Source organism: Candida pseudojiufengensis (genome assembly GCF_024610245.1).
Source record: "Candida pseudojiufengensis strain CBS 10847 chromosome Unknown scaffold6, whole genome shotgun sequence".
NCBI lineage: Eukaryota > Fungi > Ascomycota > Pichiomycetes > Serinales > Debaryomycetaceae > Lodderomyces > Lodderomyces pseudojiufengensis.
Window position 1 is genome coordinate 598,492 of NW_026261522.1, and position 14,864 is coordinate 613,355.

Here is a 14,864-nt window from a genome sequence, read left to right on the forward strand (position 1 = left end):
ATTCGCTCTAAATTTTATACAAAGTATCTAAAAAGGCTACAATAATTCTATCTGCCAAACCAGCTGTATGTACATTTCCAGCTATACCGTATAATGCAGCTGTATCACCTGATTTGCTGCCTTTTTCTTTGGTCAATTTTACAGCCTCTTCCGTCGATGTAACAAGATCCTCAATCAATTCATCTAGAACCGGTACAGTTAATCTTGTTAGTGCAAAATGTAAAGCAGCTGGGTTTTGTAATGTTGCAAAATGCCATCCTTTTTTACTTAAAAGGTCCCCTAATTCGTAAATCGATAAATTTTTCTGTTGATTTTGCTTAACTTTAAAAGCTATTACTGATCCTAGTGGATCACCAATTACCTCTAAATAATTAGATAGAATTGGGTTTTTTTCTATTTGACTTTTGAGTTCCATAGTAGCTTTAACAATTGAAGAGCAACTTTTTCTATAGCCATCCTTACCAATATTTACTAATGTCGCCCAGCAACCTACCATTAATGCACCTGGTCTTGAGCCAGCGAGTGTTGGAGATCCGTACATACCTCCTGTCCAATCACTTGAAATATAATATTGACACTCTCTTAATTTAGGATTTCTATACATTATGATTGATGATCCCTTTGGTGCAAATCCATATTTATGAGTATCACATGAAATTGAAGTAACTCCCGGTAACCTGAAATCAAACATTGGTAATTTTTTATCACCATGAACTTTTGAAGATTCTAAAAACGAAACAATAAATGAACCTAAACAAGCATCAACATGTAATGGAATGTTGTACTTCACAGCCAACTTAGATATTCCCTCGATGTCATCAATGATACCATGAGGATAATTTGGCGCTGATCCACAAAGCAATACAGTATTACTGTTGATGAGTCTTTTAACTTTTTTTAGGTCTACTTGATATGTATTTGGATCTAAGTCGACTTTATGCAATTTCATCCCAAAGTAATAGCATGCTTTTTCAATACCTGCATGGATTGTGATTGGTGCTATGACCTCCGGTTTCGTTATACCTTTATACTTTCTTCCATATTCTCTAGCCGATAATCCTGTCAATAGCAAAGACTCTGTACCACCTGATGTCGTTGAACCACAACCAGTTTCTGGTGCATTGAATATATCTAAAACCATTGCTACTACTTCTGCCTCCATCTTTCTTACTCCTGGAAATACGTCTGGATGCAATTGATTTGCTACACTATACTGATGGTAAGCGTCTGATTGTAATTTTAATAATTGATCACCTCCATGATAAACTGCACCACTTACTCTACCATTATTCCAATCTGAATGTTTCAATTTTTGAAGTTTGACCAATTCTGATTCAACTTCTTCCACAGGTAATCCGTTACCAGGTAATGAATCAAATTGTTTCAAATCATCACTGTTTTTCATTATTTCTTTTTCAATTTTGAGCACTGTTTCATTTAATTCTTTATCTATTTTCGATTTTATGAACGGTAATGATAAAATTTTGGGTGATACATATCCACTAATTGATCTGTATAAATTTTGAATACTTTTGAATAATCCATATCCTAAAATGACATTAAATAGATCTAGTAATTTGGAATAAATGAAATTAAAGACAATTAAATCACGAAGTAAATATATTGAACCCCAGAAATTACTATTGCTTGAAAAATAAGATACGACTATATATGATTTAAGTTGATGGTGTAAGATCCATAATACATGAGGTATTTCATCTAGACTCTTTGGCCAATTAAAAACAATCTCTACTGGTGGCATTAATTGAGAAACTGAATTAAATTAAATTTGAATATTTGTATAGATTTAAGGTGTTAATTCAAAAACTTGAAAAAATAATATTCGGAATATTTATTTACGAGAAATTCTTAGTTATAAGGAAACGTCGGAATTAAAATTTTGAAGTATATGTCAACAGCTTTCATGGATAAAATAACCAACTCAATGTAATCCAACTTCTGGTGATTTCTAAAAAATTCAGAGTGCAAATGCTGAAATTTAGAGAGGGTATATCTAATTTTGTATTTACAATAGATCTTAAAAATATTATAATCGAAACTATCAAAGTTTAATATATTGTTGAACTATAAAATGTAGATATAAAAGACCAACGATATCGCATCTAGCCATATCAAACTTTATTCATTTTTTCACAAAACACTCAATTTGGTAAACCTAAAGCTTCTCTTTGACTTTTTGAATTTGGATCAAAGTAAGGAACTTCAGCTAATGAAGTAACTCTTGTACCATGACGTCCTTTAAGTGATTCATTAGTGTGAATAACACTATGATTTGAAACAGAATTAAACCATAATACTGAAGTACCACTATATTTTTTCTTTTCTGTACTCTTGGATTTTTTACCTTCTGGATGAGCCCATTTAACAGTAACATGAATATCTCTATTGGTTTCAATGACATTAAACAAATAATTTAAAATTAAATCTGATTCTTCTTTTGATAATCCGACAATTCTATCAGTCATTCCACGATTGACAAATAAATGTTTCCATCCAGTAGTTGGATTAGTTCTAACTAAAGGATGTTCTCTTTCAACATGTTTTGGTCCATGTAATGGTCTGTCACGATCAAGATAATGATGAGCACTTTTGTAAATAGCAGTTTTACCATCTAAAAATTTTTGAAAAGCTGGAGAAAGTTTATCATAAGCTCCATAAGTACTTGCCCAAGTAGTTTCAGTATTTTCACTAATTGCATCTAAATGTAAATGAGTAATACCTGCAGTTTGTTTTTCATGAACTAAATCACTGTGCCATGAAGAATTACCTAATTTTGAATTTCTGAAAGATAAGTTTAATCCATTTCTTTCATTTTGATAATCTTGCCAAATAGTAGTAACTCCATCTAAATCTTCACCAGCTCTTGCAGCTTGTGGATGAACTTCAACTTGACCCCAATAATGTCCTAACTCTAATTGTTTTCTTGGTGATAAATCTTGATCTCTGAAAACAACAACAACTCTTTCAGCAATTAAAAGAGCCAATTCATCTTTTTGTTTATCAGTTAAATCAGCCAATTGTAAACCAACAATTTCAGTACCAACATAAGTAGTTAAATCAATAACATCTTCGGCAGCATCAAATAATGATTTTTTTTCAGGGTCAGCATTTGAACCACGGTCGATATAAGGATATTCTTCATTTCTAATTGCAAAAGCTTCATCAACAAATTTAGGAATTTTATCAGTTGTTGGAATATATGGATAACCTTTTGAAATATCAATTCCATGTTTTGCAAATCTTTCCTTGGTGGTTTCTGGTAATCTATCAGCCCAAACAGGATCATGACCAGTGATTGGTTGTTTTTTTGATCTAGCCCAACCAATTGGTTTGATTGAAGCTAATTTTTGAACTAAATCATTAAATTCTTGTTCATTATTTGAAGCTTGAGATTCTGCTTTTAAAGATTGAATATCTTCAGGTTTATTGATGATTGATGTTGGAGCCATTTTTATGTCTTAATTTTTTTGATTGATTGATAAATGAAAAATTATTCAGATCATATCGATTTTTTATAGTATATTTATAGATAAGATCAATATCCCTGATTATTGATTGATTATTAATTAAATAAAGCCACAGGTTTAATTAATGGTTGCAAAAAATGAAGGCTACCAGTTTTGTAATAAAGGTTTTAAGACATCTTTTATTAGATAAAAGCGGAATTTGAAAAACCTTATTGTGGCTACTCGAATCTTATTGTTTTAAATTCCATCACTGATCGTTAACATTAATTTTGAAGGGGTATAAAGTATAAATTATATAGAACATATAAAAAAAAAGCGCCAATTAACTGATAATACATAAGACCGACAATTTAACCAAAATAAATTTCCAATTAGTAATCATTATCAAAATGATACATTATTGCATGAAAATACACAATTTTCAAAAATTAAACAAATAAAAAATCACCCACCATTCCTCAATTACCTTTTGCATAATCATATTTTGGATTCAATGCAATTAAATCTTCAACTTCTTCATCCATTAGTTGATTGACTTTTTTATAAGTTGGGATATTTTTAATCATTCTACTCCATTTAGCTAGATTTGGCCAAACCTTTCTCAAGTCTCTTTTATCATTGGTACAATCCCTGACTCCTTCCAAATTATCAAAAATGTTTTCAAATACTGGGAAACTTAACATAACATCTGCTGCTGTTAATTTATTACCAACAAAAAAACCAGTACCATTTTGTGCTAACCTATCATCAAGATATTGCATATTCAATCTCCATTCATGTATATAATAACCATTATTTAAACCTTTTGTTACTAATTTTGCTACACCTTTTAAACCAAAAGGAGCAATGTGTTTGGCCACTGAGTTTATTAATAAAGTCATTTGAATATGTTGTAAAGATCCTTCACTATAATGTAGCCAATAATCAACTTCTAATTGTTCATTTGAATCAGTTGGAGTTAATATAAAATTTGGATCATAATTCCTTAAAAGATATTGCATTATAAATCCACTTTCTGCTAATTTCATAGGAGGTCTTCCATCTCCATGAATTATTTCAAGAACTGGTGATTTTCCTGTTTGATGAATGTCAAATAATTGCATTGGACCTCTCCAGGTTTCAGGATGTCTTAAATAAATACGAACTTCATAATCTAATTGTAGTATTTCTAATAACCATAATATTCTTTGAGCTCGAGATTCATCAAGCCTGTAATATTGTTAGTATTTGATATAGTTTCGAGCATGAGGAAATATTTTTACATACCAATGTAAAATAAATCTATCTTCTGGATGTCCTGGTTGATGTAGCATTGTCATTCTACGATATTGATAAGATTAAATAGTATGAATAAATAGTATGAATAAATAGTATAATAATAAACCACTAATTGAACATAAGTGAAAATGAATGATATCACTTTGATATATATATATATTCTAAACAAATATATCAGACCAATATTAGGTATGATCGTAATTTAATTGAAAGATCTCATTTAAGTTACTTTTTTTGGTTTCAATATAACATATTTGGTAATTATAAAAAAAAAAATAAAGTTACTAAAAATTTTATTACTTGATTTGGAATATTGTAAGTTACAAAATATCTTTACGAAACATCTTAAGTACTTACCTAAGATTATTGTGTAATATAATAATGTCTAAAGTTTTTTATTTATGGCAAATGCTTTGTTTGGGACAAATAAATAGCGATGCGGGGTTGATACTGAATCTTTTAGTTTAATCTACGTTAAACTGATAATATTTATGATATTAGATAAGTTTCTCACTAAAATTTAGATAATGTGTTAATAATAAGTATATCCAAATCCGGAGAGATTTTGAACTATTCTTATTGACGAAAGAAAGTAAAGAGGCTATTTACGTGTTTGATTAATTTGATTTCATTTGATTGAACTTATGAAAAACCTAAATATCTTGCACCCAACTAAATAACAAAATTATATATTTGGTGTAATAGTGTCGTATTCAGCAACCAATTCTTTTGCTTTTATGAATTTTGGTTCTTTGGCAATGTTTTCACTCCACTCATTCAAATTTGGCCATCTTTTCTCTATATCATTGACACCTAAAGCTTTTGCTGAGTCTTTAGAACTGAAAATGTTTGTCAATATTGGGAAACTTAATATTATATCGGCACCTGTTAAAGAATTACCAACAAAATACTTTGAATTCAATTCCTTTTTCTGTTTGATTAAAACATTTTCCAAAAAATTCAAATTTTTCTTTAATTCGGGTAAATAAAATTGATCATCAATTCCTTTAACTAATAATCCCATTAAAAATCTTGTACCAAATGGAGCCTTTTGTTTAGCAAATTGATGAACTAACAAAGTAACTAATAAAGAATTTAAACTTCCTTCAGAATAATGTAAGAAATAATCCATTTCTTCAAGTTCTTTTGGATTAGTTGGAGTTAAAATGTGATTTGGATCATAATGTTTTAAAAAATATTGAATTATATGACCAGATTCTGCTAAAACTTTCTTTTCTCCATCTGGTTTAATGATTTCAATCACTGGTGATTTTCCTAATGGATGAACATCATCTAATTCTAGTGGGGCTCTAAATTCTTTAGTTCTTTTATAAGTTTTTAACTCAAAAGGAATATTTAACTCTTCTAATAACCAAATAATTCTTTGAGATCTTGAGTAATTTAACCTAAAATTAGTTAATAAAGCAAGTCTAGAAAATTAAATTATAATATTAGTTAATATTCCGTACCAATGGACAACAATTCTTTCTGATTGAGACATGGTGAATTAATTGTGTGTAAATCTTATAAATTTAATGAAAGAAGAACTAAATAATAAGTGAAAATGTAACTGAAGGACTTACCAATACTTATATTTGAATGAATTTTAGTGGCATTATTATACCTTATTGTCATTTAGACATTATTGTTCATGTATAATTACAAAAATAATTGTAATTTACGTAATGTATTTTTTGTGTAATGAGGCATGTGTCAATTGAAAATCTAATATATTTACCGATACCTTTTATGCTTTCAATGTAATGAATTTTTTCAACCATTTTACTTTATAATCAGATTTATCATTACCTTGTTTCAATTGTGATTATATTACAGGTTCCCATCTTGAAAACCTGCTTTGTTGTTTTTACAAACTTTGAAAGATAGAGGTAACAATTTCCCCGCAATTTTTAAAAACATTTAGTCCGAAGCAAATATAAAAACATTCGATTTCCATCAATTCGATAATGTAATTAATAAACTCTTTTAACTTAGCGTAGAGATGTGTTTAAGACGAGTCTAGAAGTGAATCAGAGAGGCTAAGCTCAAGAATGATGTATTCACGAGAGCATAAAATTTAGATGAGAATTTGTATGGGAAAAACCTCAAATGTCTAACAGAATCCTATTCATCCTAGATTGATATTCAATATGTGTAGTGTCGCTTTGTCTATTGTATTCTTTGTCGTCTAAATCCTACTACTATTTCTTGTTTGCTTGACTGCTTTCACAAAAACTGGAATCATTCCTCCTGTTTGAACAGCAAATGGTCTATGACCTAAAACCAACAATTGAGTTCTGATACTTCCACTATGACTAGTAATCAGAACAATATCATCATTTTTTAAGATATTATTGAACATTTCTTGTAAACCAGTATACATTCTAAATGCTTGTTCATCAATCGTTTCTCTGTAATCGTCTTTATATAATTCGTCGTTTTCGGTTAAACTATCTTCAATCTTAAAACCTTTTGAGCTAAATCTATCCTCTATTATTGATCTAGTTGATCTTTTATCACATGTGTGAACACCTGTAGTTTCCCTCCAATTCTCTTGAATTAATGGACTGTTATTTTTTAAATCATTTATTCCATTCCAAGTATAATACAAAGTATCAATTGCTCGACTTAAAGGTGATACGTAAAACTTTTTTGGTAGTATCAAATTTAAATCATGTTTTGGATTATTCCTCAATTCCTTTTCTATTAATTTACTGTTCTTTTTCGCGAGTTCGATACTTTCAGGTGTCAAGTTTGCATCTGGTCCCCATGTGTATTCATCATCTCCATTCAATTTTGACCAGTAATCATTCCATGCATCATCACCGTATTTTAGGTGAGCTAAATTGTGAAATCCAGTGTAATGTCGAAACAAAAATAAGATCTTATAACATTCGTTGGACTTTGCTTGATTGTTTAGTTCTTGTAGTTTGAAAACAATGTCATCCCATTCACCTATTTTCCCGAAGTTTTCATCCAAGTAATTGAAGTTACTGTCATCTGTCTCTTGTTGTGATTGTTGAAAAATATTTGGAACAATGGTGAAATCCCAGTATGTCTCTGACTTATTTTGATAGCTCTGCAACTTTTTCAAATATTTCTCTCTAGATTCATGATCTATCTGAGAGTCTAGTATGTCTAATTGATTTGGAGATTTTGACATATTAGGGATTTGAATGATCAAATGAAGAGTTGAGGAGTTTTCAGACATAGTTAATGATTATGTGAAAAAAATACTTTTGGACAAATTTACGTGCTTAAGATCATCACTTGTTTGGCTTGACTAACAAAAGATAACACATTTTATACATAATTCAAAAAACGTCCAAGAGATAAATCCACTCATGGTGAGTTATTTACGTTCGTCTATTTGAACTATAATACCAAGTCTATAAGTCTTCCTAGTTCCACACTCCGCGCTCAAACATATGATTTCAATATTCATCTGAGTCAAATCCCGACTTCGTTTCATAGGCTCATCTCTTTTATCAATTCTTCATCAGTTTAGATGCGTTAAGATTAAATTTGTTGTAAAATCACTCTGGATCAATATTTGAGACATCAGATTGAAGAAAAAAAAAAAGTATGGTCTACTTATTAAGATAAACAAAAATATTATCAGTATCATCATCATCTAGAATCAACAGTAAATGTCACTCATATGTGCCATATCAGGTGAATTAGTTAAAAATCCAATTGTTTCACCCAAATCAGGGGCTATATTTGAAAAGAAATACATTGAGAAGTATGTTCAAACTACTGGAACTGACCCAATAAATAATGAAGCATTGAGTAAAGAAGAATTAATATCATTGAATTTGCAAGCATCTACGACAACAGCAGCCCCATCTACGACAATAGCAGCCCCACCCTCAACTTCAGTCACATCGATTCCAAACCTTTTATCAACTTTACAAAACGAGTATGATTCAATGGTTTTAGAAATTTTCACATTACGAAAAAATCTACAACATTTGAAATTAGAATTAAGCTCAAGTTTATATAAAGCAGATGCTGCTGTAATCGTTGCGGCAAAAGCATTGAGAGAGAGAAATGAGGCTAGAGAAGCATTGGAGAAATTGATTGCCTCAATCGAAGTAAATAATAAGGAAGAAGTAGAGGACAAAATTGAGCTGAGAATAGAGGAGAGAAAAGAGCAGAAAGAAATGGAAGTCAAAGAGGACGAACCTGTCGAGAATGGAAGACCAGCATCTATTCAAGATATTGTCATAGCAAGAGATTCATTATTCAAACTACATAAATCGCAGAAGCCCAAATTTCCATATGACAAAACGAAAAAACTCAAATTGAAATCAATGGATGTTGACAAGCAATTATTCAAGAACAAGAATCTCTTTGTCACGTACAACAGCCATGAAAAACAGTTTATTACAAATACTCCAAAAAGAGTTAAAGTATATGACTCAATAACGGAAAAATTGCGAGAGTGGGACCCCCAATTATCAACTATTAATTCTGTAACAATCAACAACAATGGCTTACTACTAGCAGCATCAAAATTAAAAATTAAATTTTCAAATAACGATACATTAACTTTAAAAAGTCATATACAACTAATCGTTTGTCATCCATCATTAAATTTATTCGTAGTGATTGATAATAATCATATACATGTGACAAATACGAAGGAGATTTTGAGCACCTATAGTTATCCCAATGTGAGAAGGGCTGAGATACATGTGGATGGAGAACTATTAGCAGTGATAATCGAACAAGAGATCAAAATAATTAATTTAGTAACCGGGGAAGAATTAGCTCAATTCAAACCGACATTCAAATATGTCTCTTATATAAAATTTGCACCAAATGGATATTGGTTTCTAATATTGTCGACTAACAATATAGATTACAGTAATCTACAAATAATTGACCTTAGGAGAAATGAGGAAGTGAATTCCATAAAACTCAAACCACATTGCACTGATTTAAAGATTGACATAACTTCGAATATGATAGTTTTGGCCCAAGGTGCATCTCATATTTATTCATTATATGACAAAAAGTTGAAAAAATGGAGTTCTCCTACTACTTTAGCAGGAAGTCATGACTTTGACAAACTATATAATTTCTCAAGATATGATGACTTGATGAAAGACGGGTTTTTGAAATTTGCGTCTTTGTCTGATAACAATACTCTAACAGTATATGAATTAGAATGAACATCGGCTTTTAAATTTTAGATAAATTGTAGGTTCCGCTCTTTATTGCTTAATTTTTTGCAGCAAAATTCAAATTCAACCCGTGCGTCAAATAAACAGATCAATTACTGATCAATGTCAATTTCACAAGATCAAATACAACAATTGGTCAACGATTGGACTTCAATTGATCCGAACCCAGATACAAGGAAGGAAGTTAACGATTTATTTGAGAAGAAACAATATGATAAGTTGATATCCAAATTATATCCCAGAATTGCGTTCGGAACAGCTGGTTTAAGATCATCAATGGAATCTGGATTTGCTCATATGAATGATGTTACGGTTTTACAAGCATCACAAGGTTTGGTTGCATTTTTGATTTCAAAGTTTGAACACCCTTCAATTGTAGTTGGATATGATCATAGATATCACTCACAAAGATTTGGAGAAATTTTAGCGAGTGTTGCTTTATTAAAAGGTTTAACCGTTTATTATTTAGGATCGACTTCAAATTTATCGAAAGAATCAATTGAATTGTCCAAGACCAAATTTGAAAATGACGGTAATGCACAAAGAGATTATGTACATACCCCAATAGTTCCTTTTGCAATTGATACTTTGAAAGCATCGGGTGGTGTTATGATCACTGCCTCTCATAATCCAGCTAATGATAATGGATATAAAGTATACTACAATAATGGTTGTCAGATCATTCCTCCAATAGACGCAGACATTTCCAAATCAATTGATAACAATTTGAATCCATGGAGTGATCAAGTTTGGAACATTACCGAAAATTTTTTAAAAGGTTTAAAAAATGGCAGCTTGAATGTTGTCAGAGATGAAATTATAGAGCAATACGTTCAGGGAGTTAAAGATAAACTACTAAAAGATGATGAATTAAAGTTCAAATTTGTCTATACTCCAATGCATGGAGTTGGGTTGGAAACTTTTGAAAAGTGTATGAATTTATTTAGCAAAAAGGATTATTCGGTTGTGTTAAAACAAGCTAAAACAGATCCTGCTTTTCCAACAGTGAGTTTTCCAAATCCTGAAGAAAAAGGAGCATTAGATCTAGCAATGGAACAAGCAGCTAATGAACATGTCCCATTAGTCATTGCTAATGATCCTGACGCTGACAGATTTAGTTGTGCCGTAGTTGATAAAAATGGTAAATTTAAACAATTGACAGGAAATGAAATTGGATTTTTATTTGCAATGTACATAATTGAAAATACCCCAAAATCAGAATTATCAAAAACTTATTTGCTAAACTCAACTGTTTCCTCACAGATCTTAAAATCAATGGCTGACAAAGACGGTTTTAAATTTTTGGATACCTTAACTGGTTTTAAATGGATTGGTAATAAATCAATTGATTTAATAAAGGAAGGAAATCGGGTTCCTTTTGCTTTTGAAGAAGCTATTGGTTTTATGTTTGATTTGATCCACGATAAAGATGGAGTTTCTGCAGCTGTAGTATTTTTACAATTGTATCAAAAATGGTTTGGCCCAGGTGACACTAATGTATTTGATAAGTTAGAGGAAGGTTATAGAAAATATGGATGGTTCAAAGATTTAAATGGGTATTACAGATTGAATGACTTAAGTCTAACAAACAAGATTTTTGAAGAAGTGAGAAAATCTTATTACCCAAATGATTATCCTAAAAGCATTGGTGATTTTGAAGTTGAAACTTGGAGAGACTTAACTGTGGGATATGACTCATCCACTCCAAATCATAAGCCTAATTTACCTTCGGATCCTCATAGTCAAATGATTACAGCTGTTTTGAAACCGAAGCAACAACCAAACGATGATCCGGATCTCTCTGTGAGATTTACATGTAGGGGATCAGGTACTGAACCAAAAATTAAAATATATGTGGAGGGAAAATCTACCGTCGGTGAATCAGACGCCATTAAAATAGCTGACGATTGTTGGGAAACACTCAAAAAGTTCTGGTTCAAACCAAGTTATTATGGTTTACAAGAGATGAAACCATAATTTCGATCTTCTACTTTATTTAGAGATATGTCTCTGAAATCTATCTTTTATGAGATATAGAATTTTTAATGTACACAATATAGAAGCCAGATATGTATGCTATAAAATCAATAGGTACATATCGGAGTTTAAAGACACACTTTGAGTAGGTGCAACACCAATCAGTGCTTGGTTGATATTGTAAGTCACCTGAATCTTATTACTTCATAAGATCTATATTGTTTGGTAGCGTGGTTAATTTAGCTTTTTTTTTAATTGTTTCTCTGTATTCAAATAATAATACTTCAATTTTCATACAATTCTTGCAGAAAACTTGTAAAGCTCGAGAATGTCAAGGGTTGCAAGATATTGTGTGTGCTTGATTCATTTCTATAATGTAAACGTGTTAATAAATTGATCGACCTAATCTTAGACTCTTGTTGGAAAGGATTTCCTATATAGAAAAATTCTTTTTCCTACCAATTTTATGGCACAAATTCATTAAACTATGATATTAAGTAAAGTGAATAAATAAATAATAATTTTCTACTAATTAAGTAATAGATTATCAGGTACAACATAAATTTTCATTGGAAAAACAATCACTAATCACTCCCCAAACTTATTCATTGCGATTTTATTTCGTTCATTCATTATTATAGATCTCATAAATAAAGATCGGTTATTGATCTAAAGTTCAATGTCATTTAGAAGTTTGACACCGGATTATGGTTCGAAAAAGAAACTTGATTTACCAATGTATGTATAATATAAAAATGAAATTGAGTAAATGAATTTTTGATACTAACTCATATTTAATAGATTCAATAAGCTATCACCAAAGAAACATTCAAATCGACTTTTCAAGAGAATTTTTTATTTATTAGTTTTAGTTTTGTTTTCATATACAATCTATTCGAAATTTATAAGATCTTCTAACTCATACATAAATCAATCAATAAATGATCAACAGCAGCGACAACAATTGTCCGACGATGCGGAAGTGTATAAAGTATCTAAAGAAGGAGTGGAGAAATTAGAAGGAGATAAACTTGAGAATCATCTACAACCACAAGAGCAAGAAACTCAATCAATACTAAACCCTGAAGATATAACGGATGAAGACTTAAAACGAAGTAATGTTGAATATTATGACTTAAACGACTATTCAGGTTCTGCCGATGGTAATTCGAAAGGAGAAAATGTATTATTTTTGATGCCCTTAAGAAATGCTGAGCATGTTTTACCAATGGCATTTTACAATTTAATGAATTTAACTTATGACCACTCTTTAATCGATATTGCCTTTTTGGTATCTGATTGTTCTCCTGATGACACTACATTAGAAACTGTATTCAGATATTCAGTTGCATTGCAAAATAGTACATTAGTTGATTTGTTAAAACAAGAGGAAGATTCCAAAAATGGCCAACAAGTGAAAGGATCAAATGATTTATATCAATCTTATATGGAACCTTCTTATATGGAAAGCGTAAAAAAAGCTTACAGTAATCCAGAAACTCATCACAAAAATTATAGAACACCATTTAGATCAGTTACAATATATAAGAAGGATTTTGGTCAAGTTATAGGACAAGGTTTTAGTGATCGTCATGCAGTTAAAGTTCAAGGCATAAGAAGAAAATTAATGGGAAGAGCAAGAAATTGGTTAACTTCATCTGCTGTAAGAGCGGATCATTCTTGGGTGTATTGGAGAGATGCAGATATTGAAACCTGTCCAGGAAATGTGATTGAAGAATTAATGTCTCATGATTATGATGTAATGGTACCAAACGTTTGGAGACCATTACCAACTTTTTTAGGAAATGAACAACCATATGATCTTAATTCATGGATAGAAAGTGATGCTGCATTGGATCTTGCTAAAACTTTGGACGAAGATGATGTAATAGTTGAAGGATATGCGGAATATCCAACATGGAGAGCTCATTTAGCATATATTAGAGATGCTAGTGGTAATCCTAGAGAAATAGTAGATTTAGATGGTGTTGGAGGTGTTTCTATACTAGCTAGAGCTAAAATTTTTAGACAAGGAGTTCATTTTCCAGCTTTTACATTTTTGAATCATGCTGAAACGGAAGCTTTTGGTAAAATGGCAAAAGAGATGGGTTTTAGAGTAGGTGGTCTACCTCATTATACAATATGGCACATATATGAACCTAGCGAAGACGACCTACAAAAAATATCTAAATTAGAAAGAAGTAGACGGAGAAAAAAATCAACGAACAATTAATTCTTCATTTATTAACCTTTGTAGGACGTGCGATTAGAAGTTTATCATAGCCTCCACCGAATTCTTACTGTTTGGTGAGGATACCGACTGAACCTCAAATTAATATTTTACTTTTCCTCATCATGCAATGATCTTGGTTGGCCGATTTTGAAGATAGGCATTATCACTTGAAGATGAGAAGTAGAGTCCATCGCGAAGGATACATAAACATACTGATGTATTACCTACAAAAATGTATTTCATCATAAGGAAGGCATAGCGTTATGTAATCAAAGGAAGTGTGTACCTCGTCAGACTTTATAAATCACTGTAGTTAATCATTGAAATACATCTTTGAAGCAAGAGTTCAATCAATAAATTGTAGAAGTAATTTATACTCAAGTCAAATTATTGAACAAACAATCTCAGTAAAAACTGTTCCTGCGATGGAAAAAAAAATACTCCCAAATTTACAATGAATAGTATAAAAAGTCATCCGTTCTTTCATCAAACAAGAATGACAAAAATTTTTCTTCATAATAAATAGCGTTTTGTAATCAATTGAAAATACAATTTTATATTTCCTTTCAGAAATTGTTCACCTAACTATTAATAATCATTAGAAAAATATTCATTTGAAATTTGTTGTTTGATTATTAAAATTGTCGGAGTCCAATTTACTCTTTTCAACTTTTCAACCAAACAGTTGTTTCCCAA

General features: G+C 30.7%; 8 protein-coding genes across 8 annotated transcripts; 3 read left to right on the forward strand and 5 right to left on the reverse strand. All coding sequences in view use genetic code 12, as the record gives it.

Moving 5' to 3' along the window:
* Window positions 1–7: 7 nt before the first annotated feature.
* On the reverse strand, window positions 8–1,762 carry KGF55_000355 (sphinganine-1-phosphate aldolase; the record flags this gene model as incomplete). The annotated part of the gene is made up of 1 exon (XM_051758385.1): window positions 8–1,762. The coding sequence occupies one exon, from the start codon at window positions 1,760–1,762 to the stop codon at window positions 8–10; it is 1,755 nt and encodes a 584-aa protein (XP_051617093.1).
* Window positions 1,763–2,162: 400 nt separating this feature from the next.
* Window positions 2,163–3,470, reverse strand: KGF55_000356 (TauD/TfdA dioxygenase family protein; the record flags this gene model as incomplete). The annotated part of the gene is made up of 1 exon (XM_051758396.1): window positions 2,163–3,470. The coding sequence occupies one exon, from the start codon at window positions 3,468–3,470 to the stop codon at window positions 2,163–2,165; it is 1,308 nt and encodes a 435-aa protein (XP_051617094.1).
* A 476-nt stretch (window positions 3,471–3,946) lies between these two features.
* On the reverse strand, window positions 3,947–4,807 carry GTT13 (Gtt13p; the record flags this gene model as incomplete). Its single annotated transcript, XM_051758408.1, has 2 exons — window positions 3,947–4,697; window positions 4,755–4,807. 2 exons carry the CDS (start codon window positions 4,805–4,807, stop codon window positions 3,947–3,949), a joined length of 804 nt encoding a protein of 267 aa, XP_051617095.1.
* A 644-nt stretch (window positions 4,808–5,451) lies between these two features.
* Window positions 5,452–6,267, reverse strand: KGF55_000358 (glutathione S-transferase; the record flags this gene model as incomplete). Its single annotated transcript, XM_051758419.1, has 2 exons — window positions 5,452–6,172; window positions 6,236–6,267. The coding sequence occupies 2 exons, from the start codon at window positions 6,265–6,267 to the stop codon at window positions 5,452–5,454; spliced, it is 753 nt and encodes a 250-aa protein (XP_051617096.1).
* A 687-nt stretch (window positions 6,268–6,954) lies between these two features.
* KGF55_000359 (putative phosphomutase) lies at window positions 6,955–7,977 on the reverse strand (the record flags this gene model as incomplete). The annotated part of the gene is made up of 1 exon (XM_051758430.1): window positions 6,955–7,977. The coding sequence occupies one exon, from the start codon at window positions 7,975–7,977 to the stop codon at window positions 6,955–6,957; it is 1,023 nt and encodes a 340-aa protein (XP_051617097.1).
* A 439-nt stretch (window positions 7,978–8,416) lies between these two features.
* Window positions 8,417–9,946, forward strand: KGF55_000360 (E3 ubiquitin-protein ligase; the record flags this gene model as incomplete). Its single annotated transcript, XM_051758441.1, has 1 exon — window positions 8,417–9,946. One exon carries the CDS (start codon window positions 8,417–8,419, stop codon window positions 9,944–9,946), a length of 1,530 nt encoding a protein of 509 aa, XP_051617098.1.
* Window positions 9,947–10,060: 114 nt separating this feature from the next.
* On the forward strand, window positions 10,061–11,935 carry KGF55_000361 (phosphoribomutase; the record flags this gene model as incomplete). Its single annotated transcript, XM_051758452.1, has 1 exon — window positions 10,061–11,935. One exon carries the CDS (start codon window positions 10,061–10,063, stop codon window positions 11,933–11,935), a length of 1,875 nt encoding a protein of 624 aa, XP_051617099.1.
* A 679-nt stretch (window positions 11,936–12,614) lies between these two features.
* On the forward strand, window positions 12,615–14,168 carry VAN1 (Van1p; the record flags this gene model as incomplete). Its single annotated transcript, XM_051758463.1, has 2 exons — window positions 12,615–12,673; window positions 12,737–14,168. 2 exons carry the CDS (start codon window positions 12,615–12,617, stop codon window positions 14,166–14,168), a joined length of 1,491 nt encoding a protein of 496 aa, XP_051617100.1.
* Between the last annotated feature and the right edge of the window lie 696 nt (window positions 14,169–14,864).